This window comes from Camellia sinensis, chromosome 6 (assembly GCF_055761805.1).
Source record: "Camellia sinensis isolate YWXY chromosome 6, ASM5576180v1, whole genome shotgun sequence".
Lineage (NCBI taxonomy): Eukaryota > Viridiplantae > Streptophyta > Magnoliopsida > Ericales > Theaceae > Camellia > Camellia sinensis.
The window spans coordinates 110,648,529-110,657,684 of record NC_138966.1 but is presented as its reverse complement, the minus strand read 5'-3'; the positions used below and the strand labels follow the sequence as shown (position 1 = coordinate 110,657,684).

At 35.6% G+C, this 9,156-nt stretch overlaps 1 protein-coding gene across 2 annotated transcripts; it reads right to left on the bottom strand.

Annotated features, from left to right (window-relative positions):
* Window positions 1-315: 315 nt before the first annotated feature.
* On the bottom strand, window positions 316-8,897 carry LOC145792829 (uncharacterized). 2 transcript variants are annotated; one of them, XR_014332816.1, is made up of 4 exons: window positions 5,974-8,897; window positions 3,190-3,581; window positions 2,631-2,805; window positions 316-965 (listed from the first exon to the last, which is right to left on the bottom strand). XR_014332816.1 is itself a non-coding variant. In XM_082874479.1 (3 exons), the coding sequence occupies exons 1-2, from the start codon at window positions 8,879-8,881 to the stop codon at window positions 3,190-3,192; spliced, it is 3,300 nt and encodes a 1,099-aa protein (XP_082730605.1). In that variant the 5' UTR covers window positions 8,882-8,897; the 3' UTR covers window positions 2,428-2,805. The 2 variants fall into 2 exon arrangements, 1 of the variants encoding a protein (XP_082730605.1); XM_082874479.1 differs by lacking the exon at window positions 316-965 and having other exon boundaries at window positions 2,428-2,805.
* Between the last annotated feature and the right edge of the window lie 259 nt (window positions 8,898-9,156).

Sequence of the window (9,156 nt, the reverse complement as noted above, 5' to 3'; positions counted from 1 at the left end):
AAAAATTCTTTTTGGAAATCTAGATACATCCCATATTAACGTGATTATTAATTTAGGCAATCCAATTAAAAATTATGCATCCATGATCAACATAGAGTAGAAAGAGTAAACACAAAACACCCACGACACAAAAGATTTTTTACGTGAAAAAATTACAATTGGAATCCATAAACTTGTGATAAAAAACCGCGGGCCCTTGACGAGATGAATAATCCACTATACAAAGACCACTCCGGGGCACACACGTTTGTTCAATCTACAAGTAACACTACTTCCTCCACTGGATATCTGCTACGGTTGTCACATCGCCACGACGCCAATGACTCCGGAATCCACCGAAGTCTACAATCTTGGAATCCACCAAGAATGTTTACTTTTGGAAGATGTGAAGTACTTTTTACAGCTTGATGATTATATTTGAAGCTCTTAAATGCTAATGAATCATCAAGAAAACATGAGAGTATTACAAATAAATCTCACAACAAAGATGACTCTCAAACCCTCAACAAAAACTCTCTTACAAAAATGTATCTCTCTCAAAAAATAATTCTCACTCATAAAAATAATCTCTCTCAAGGTTTGAAGTATTCAGGAGAGTTGGGAGAAAGCACTTAGAAAATCTGTGAAAGGTGCAAAATATTTCAGCCGAGCATGCCTTAAATAAACCTGGGGGAACAGTACCATCATGGGCGCAACTGATATGTTCGCTGGTGCGACTGGCCTGTTCGCTGGCACTATATCCCTTCGTGGGTTGCAGGGAAAAATACTGAGAGTTTGGATTCACATCACGTGTGCGATATGCTTAGTCGCGGGCGCGATGAGGCATGAATCCTGATCTGCTTTTGCAGATTATTTGTTCTGAAATTTCCTACAATTTCGGCCATGGACAGCCCATCCTTCTGACAAAAGAACTTTCTTTTGCCCAACTTCTTGCACATGTCATCCATGCTTTTACACATGCATGCCTGCAAAACTTTTGACTAAAAAATTAAACAAATCTTATCTCATATAAGACACAACGATAGCCTCTAATCTTCTCTTTTCACTTTTGCTTTACAGACATTTCCACTTCAAATTGTCTTGCAATTTAATTGTGATTGCCTTGAGAAAACAAAATAAATTTCCTACAGAAATTAATTAGAAAGATAGGAAGATAATAGAAATAAAACAACTTGAATCAATAATTAAAATAAGTTTTGTCAAAAGAGCTACTGCCAAAACACAAATCATTAATTTCTTCGGATAAAAATCCAAACAATCTCCCCCTTTTGGCATTGCCGGGACAAAACTTCATAAAACATTCCTGCATAAGATTTCTTGATTCAAGCAGCAAACAGAACACAAGAGATTAAATAGAAAAAACACAATTGTATTTGGAATGGGATTGCCAAATTGCATTGTAATGAACACAATTAGGATTGAAACTCCTAACACCATATTTTTTTATTTGGTTTTTAATTTATTTTGCCTATTTGTATTAGAGATTTTTAACCCAACGTTTTAGATTAGATTCTTAATTTTATTTGCTATATTTTAGTTTGGTGTAGCGATTTTATCTGCATAACCTTAATGTGTGAGATTTTTATTTGATCTACTAGTATGTTGTCCGTGAATTTAGAATTTGCTTGTGTATATTTTCTAAACTGTTTGTCTTAAATACAATGAACTTCTTAAGCATGTCAAGATATCTTGCCTTTGCTCATTTTTCTGGTAACAATTCAACAACACTTCTTTGTTAACAAAAGTGGTCATGTGAATGATTATGAGTTCCTTTGTATCAGTTTGCTTTGTGAGTTAGACCTACATGTGCACATGCTTGAGACTGATATCTAGAGATTGGGCCAAGCAAAAGGCATAAAGCTTTTGCAGAATCAATGTTATTTGGATGCTTGAAATTGACTTTCTAGTAAATGTTTCTGTATGGTGAGGATGTTTTACAATGTGTTTGAATTGATATTTTTTTGCAACTGAAAGCCTTCTTTTTTTTTTTTTTTTTGATCAGCCAAAAGAAAAGATTTTGTTAATCCAAAGTAGATCAAGAAACTTACAAAAAGTGGGAACAAACACTGCATCATTATCCAAAACATAGCATCCCAACTATGTTGGCACCCTATGCATGATCAATCATGAGCAATCCCACAACAAACCAGAAAACCAGAATTGGAGAGGTTCCAATATGGCTACACAAAAAAGAAGCAGAACAAAGGAAACAGAGCAAAAGCTCAAGCCCCAGCACCATGCCTACACTGCTGCAAATTGAAGATCAGATTATAAGCTAAAAGCCCCTTTTGAGGTTTAGGGACTTGCAAAGATTTAGCATTTCTTTGTTTATTCGTGAGAATGAGAGGAAGGAGGAAAGAGTTTATGAAATGGTCAAGGAATTATCCATCCTATGCAAATTGGTTCCAAACTTGAATGCTTGTTAAATATCATAGGTGTGATTCATGAACTTCATTTCATATACAAGGCAATCACAAGTGAACCATAGAAATAGAGAGATCAAAAGAAAAACACCACCTAAGTCTAGTATAGGAGACAGAATCCTAAAAAATGAAAGCAACACACCACACCACTACCCTGCTATAAGCAAAATCAAAACAAAACACATAAAACAGGACAAACAAACCCACCAAAAACTTAGATGATTGCCCTATGGTTGAGATGACCAACGAAGACTCAGTTGAATCCTTGCATTCCTCGAAAAACAAGCTTGGTTCTCTTGGCTTTTGGAACTCAAGACTAAAGTCGTAGATGTCCAATAACAGTGGAGCCAAGTTCCCATGGAAAATCTTGTTCACCAGCTACCTGGAAATGCAAAAATCAAGAAGACAGAATATTATACAATGTCGTACGTGTTGATAGCATGCAAGATGTCAGGAGCTTGAATGTGTCTATTATTCATGGTCGGATTACGTTACCACAGAGCCTACTTGTTGATTGAGAGTCAAGATATGTGTAATACAACAAGTGAGCTACTGCAGAATTCAAGACACATTATTGTATCTCTAACCATGATAGAAATTATAGAGAATTGATACTTTTAAATTAGGCATATATAAGTTTGTAAAATGGTAATTAGTAGAAAAGAGTAGCAAAATAGACTGGAAACAGGGTGAAATTGAATGGTATAAGAAGACAATTGAAAGCAAGAACATCATGCAATCCAAGAATAAAAGGAAAAATAAATACTCAAGAGCTTGAGCAGTTGATGTCAAAGAGTTGTCCTAATGTAATCATGTAGAATTGATTTTGCGGTGTTGGCCTTTGCTTTGATAGTATCGTAGCAACTTGTTGCATGGTTGGCCGAGATATTGGAGTGGTGTGTAAACATGCAAATGCTAGTTTTGCAACAACAACTATTTGCTCTGCCACTTGATTCCTCGGAGGTAGGAGGCGTTGATCCAAGATGTCCTTCAAAAATATCCCTTGCGCAGTTGATGTTGATGTTGATGATGAGGACGAGGATGATGATAAAGAGGAGATTAGATCACCCGGATGCTTCCCAATAATCACTTCCAGTGCTAGCACCCCAAAACTATAAACATCACACTTCTCATTCACTTCCATTGTATAAGCAAGTTCTGCCAAAAAATAAAAATGCCCAACAACAGAAAATATTTAAATAAAGGGTGGAAAAGTAAACAAAAATGCTTCTTGCCCATTTCCAGACATTGATTAAATTGCTTGGAATTCTTTGTTAAATGACTCGAATAGTTTAGGGTTCCAAAAGAAGGAAATTATATAAATGCTTGATGAATGCCAATGCCGAAATTTCAGAATATGAAAACCTGAGAACTATGAATATCTTAAAATAGGATAGTTATTTCACTGAAGCAACTACGTACCTTTCCATACATGATTTTCAAGACATCAATAGGATTGTTAGTCACCAATTTTAACTAAAGTCTTTCAAGTGTTATTAGTTTTTCTGATTTGACGATCAACCTAAACAATTTGAGAGCAATAAAGAATTAATGAAAATTTGATCACTGCCAAATGTTAACTGTAGAAAGATAAGTTTTTGAAGCAATGAACTATATACAGTGGCTTTGAAGGACTGTTCACGAGTGCAAGGATGGATTCATAGGGGGCGAACTTATAATCAAGGAGAAAAAATACTACTTGTGTTGCTTAGTTTGGATAATTTTCATTGACCAAAATGTGCATTTTGCAGTCATTGTAGAAATAGGTAAAGTTAAAAGATGACTATTCAATCTATTGACATGAGGATAAATTATAGACTTTCTTATTTTACAAACACTTTGGCACAACTCAAATATTATTAACAAATTTTGAAATTCAGAATGTCTAATTTATTAACCGGAATTTCAAATGTAAATTAAATTTACTTGCATGCTTGCAAATATCTTCAATTTTGAAAAATCAATTAGTTTTTTTAATTCTTGTAATTGATTATCACATGTAATTGTAAAATGTCAACTCGAAAATGCTCAATGGCAATGTGATATCTTTGTTGGCAAGTACGACTTCCATTGAATGTAATCAAGTCAAAGAAGAAGAAGAAGAAGAAAGAAAGAAAGAAAGAAAGAAAGAAAGACATAATTTAAATAGAGAAATAATAAAAGAAGGAAGAATTGAAAGTATAAGTTGTTTTAAAATAGAGATGGAGAAGAGGAAGAGAAACTAAAAATGGAAATTGAGTTCTGGGCATAATTGAAATAACAAAAAAGATAGAGGAAGGAAAAAGAAGAACAAGAAGAGAAGAGGAGAACCGAAACAAACAAGAAGAATAAGAGGCAGAGAGAGAAAGGAAACCTAGAGTTAAAGAGTAATGATTGAAACTTAAAATTGCAAATCGAGTTAAAGAAATTCAATAAAATCTTGGATGGGTGAGCCTATATAATTTATAAATATTGATAACTAATACCACTATATTTAAGGAGTTATTTCAAAATTTTGGGGTGGCGGTCGCCCCTACTAGCCCCCTCAATCCATCCTCGCACAAGTGGTAGGCCATTAGAGCAGGCCAAAGTTTCAACTAAAACCATAAGTACTAAAATAAAGGAAACCCATAGAATCGTGCTGAAATAATCATTTTCTTAAATGAACGTTAAACAAAGAAATATTCCATGTCTCGCAAAAAAGAGTTTTTATTTTTTACTTTTTGGTAAACCTTGACAACATAAGGAGAAATTTATTAATAATCTAAAATCGAGAGGGGTAATGAGCCTTATCTCTCAAGCAATAGAAGAAAAAAAACATTCATGCAGAATGGGTAAATTACACTTTACATCCTTATACTTTACATCCAATCCCACTTTACCTTCTGACCCTTTAATTGTTTTAGTCAACTCTCCAGACTTCGAGTCAAATTGGAATTGGTCCCATTTGTATAACCTTGTTTCAAAAACTAATAAAGAATAGTCATGTGATAGCATTAATTACAATTAGCACCCCTACACTTTTATCAAAATATCACTTTATTCCTTATCAACTTGTATTTTTACCAAAATCTCATTTTAAGACAAATTTATATGTTTAGGCCCAATTGAAACTGGACTTGAAATCTAGGGGCTGATTGAAATAATTTAAAAGTCAAGGGGCAAAGTAATAAATGGTGTAAAGTATAGGGGTACAAAGTGTAATTTGGCCCAAAAAAGAATCAACCCTAACGAACTTGAATATATATATACAAGGTACCCAACCTATCTAAAGCCACAACAGGCTTAACCAATCTACAAGGCTCTTAAAAAGTAGAGAAATAAGAATTATTATCACAACCCCAATTAGCTAACACATCTGCAACACTATTTACTTACTTCAGTGCATATTTTTCTTCTAAAATGGCTTTTCAGTAGCTATGCTCATCGTACATGAGAATTTAAGGGTATGCATATTAGTAAAATAACAAGCTTAAATCTAGCTATTTGTCATCATTAGTAAGTTAAAATGAACAAACACTACATGGGTACTTTAATTGGAAATAAATCATTGCAATAGAAAAATATATACCAGGAGCAGCATAACCAAAGGTCCCAGCAAATGAAGTCCAATTGGATGAGTTGAGATTCATAAATCTAGCTGTGCCAAAATCAGATATGTGAGCCACATACTCCAAATCAAACAAAACATTCTTGCTTGATATGTCTCGATGGATGATTGGTTGAAAACAATCATGGTGCATATAAGATAGAGCATTTGCCACATCTTTAACAGTGTTCACTCTCTTAATCCAATCAAAGACTACTATATCATCGTCCGTGCTCAGTACCTTTCCCAAACTTCCCCCTTCCAAGAACTCATAAACCAAAAACGAGTGCCTTGGGTGTGAACAATAACCATACAGCTTTACAATGTTGTGATGCCGAATCTCAGTTAATGCACGGATCTCACTTGTAAACCCTTTTAGATTAGCCCAGTCATCATCAAGTGTTGCATGAAGTTTCTTCACAGCAACTACTTGACCATTTGGTAGGTCAGCTCTATAAACGGTACCATATCCTCCCTTTCCAACACAATATTTGGCACTAAAGTTCTCAGTGACTTCAATGATGTTTTCATAGACCATTTTTCCATCATAGCTCCATATTGCAAAAACATTATCGTGGTTTACTCGTGATGGCTCGTTTTTTGTGTTCCTCACTTTCTTACGAAAAGCCATGAAAATGCCAAGAACCATTAGCAAAAGAAACAAAATTCCAAAAACAAGAAGTACAATTTGTAACATAACTTTCTTGCCCTTTTTTCCAACATCCCCAGTGTTCAATTTTGTTAAGCAAGCCTTAAGACCAGTAGCATTACCACATAAACCTTTATTACCTTTCAGTGCCTCGAATGGAGCCTCTTGGAAGGCCTTGATGTTAGGAAGAGGACCCTCTAACTGATTGTATGACACATCAATGGAAGTAAGACTTACCATTTTATTGAAAGATGATGGTATAGAACCAAAGAACTCATTGTGGGAGAGATTCAACCTTTCTAAGCTTCGCAATTCTCCAATCTGTTGTGGTATCTTACCAATTAGCAAGTTATTACCAAGATCAAGACGTTGAAGATTGTTGATCTGGCCTATTTCAATAGGAATGCTTTCCCCAAATCTATTATTGCTCAAATTCAAGTTCCAAAGTTTCTTGCACTCTCCTAGTGCTCTAGGGATTGAGCCACTTAGATTATTTGTTGCCAAGTTAAGGTTCTCTAAATTGGACAACTTACTTAATTCTGGAGGAATATTGCCTAATAGATAGTTATCATCCAGCTTAAGGTTGAATAGTGAAACCAACCTTCCCAATTTCAATGGGATCTCTCCAACTAGATGATTTGAAGAGAGATCAAGAACGGCTAGCTGAGTTGCCCCTACTAATTCAGATGGTATCTTACCAGAAATATTATTGTTGGACATTTTGAGACTAGTCAAACTATTGCACTTTCCCCATTTTTGTGATACCTCACCATAAAAATTGTTATAACTCAAATCAATGTAAACCAAGTTTGGGTATATACCAAAATCTTCTGATATATTTCCCGAAAGTTGGTTCCTGTCAAGCCTAACTCTATGTAAGCTAGAGCAATTTCTCAAGCTTTTTGGGATGGGACCTATGAGATTATTATCATTTGCTGAAAAATTAACCAGCAATCCATTAAAGCATAGGCCTTCTGGGATATGACCACTGAGCATGTTGTTAAAAAGGTACAAATTGGCTAAGTTGCTCAAGTTTCCCATAGATGCAGGGATTGAACCGGTGAGATTATTCATTGCGAATTCGAGATTAACGAGAGACCTCAACATCCCAACTTCCTGAGGGATTGATCCAGAAAGTTGGTTGACATAAAGGTACAGAGTGGTTAAGTTGCCCAAGTTCCCTATAGATGGAGGGATTGAACCGGTGAGATTGTTCATTGATAATTCGAGCTGAACGAGAGACCTCAGCATCCCAACTTCTTGAGGGATTGATCCAGAAAGTTGGTTGTGATGAAGGTACAAAATGGTTAAGTTGCCCAAGTTCCTTATAGATGTAGGGATTGAACCTGTGAGTCTGTTCCTTGAGAGTTCAAGATCAATGAGAGACCTCATCATCCCAATTTCTCGAGGGATTGATCCGTAAAGTCGGTTGCGATAAAGGTACAGAGTGGTTAATTTGCCCAAGTTCCCTATAGATGCAGGGATTGAACCAGTGAGATTGTTCGTTGAGAGTGCGAGTTCAACGAGAGACCTCAGCATCCCAACTTCTTGAGGGATTGATCCGGAAAGTTGGTTGTCATGAAGGTACAAATTGGTTAAGTTGCCCAAGTTTCCAATTGAAGAAGGGATTGAACCCGTGAGACTGTTAGTATACAAGCCAAGCTCGTTGAGAGAGCTAAGCAATCCTATTTGTTGAGGGATGGAGCCACCGATTGGGTTGCTATTCAGGTACAAGATTCTTAGATTAGTCAATTGGCCTATTTCGATCGGAATTGGTCCAGAGAGATTGTTGAGAGGCAAGCTAAGGTAGGTGAGTCTCCAAAGGCTACCAATATGGGGGGGGATGGTCCCATAAAGTGAGTTGTTAAAAAGTTGAAGGGTGAGGAGATGAGGAAAGGATGAGAAATTAAGATTAGAAAGAGTACCTTTCAAACCATAACTTTGAAGGTCTATATGGGCAACTCTACCGGCCTTGTTGCAATGAATTCCAAGCCAACTGCAATGGTTGGTTCCAACCCAGGAGGACAGGAGAGTTTGAGTTTGGTTGTGAAGGCTAGCTTTCCACGTCAAGAGAGCTGTGGCTTCACTTGCTTGTTTTCCAGTTAAGGAAGAAGCAAAAGCAGCATAATTAAAAAAAGTGGGCCGTGCAAGGATGATGAGGTAGATTAAAAGGGCTGGGAAAGAAAGAAAGTGGTTGGGAAGTGTATTGGGCAAGAATGTCATTGTAGGCTTGTTATTCATAGAATAGAAAGCTATGAAAGACAGTAATAGGATGGAGGGATGAAGAGCTGCAAGAGCATGAAGAGGTATTTATAGATAATAGAACTTGGAAAATTAAGTATGTTTGGTTTCAATTTTTTGGAATTGATTTTTTTATTTTTTGTATTTTTTTGTTTTTAGTGAATATTTTTAAAATTTTAAGCAATTTTTTTTAATTTTTTAGATGCACCTTACTTAGATGTATCTAAATAGTAAAATATTTTAAAAATTAATAAATACACAAAAATACGAAAAAT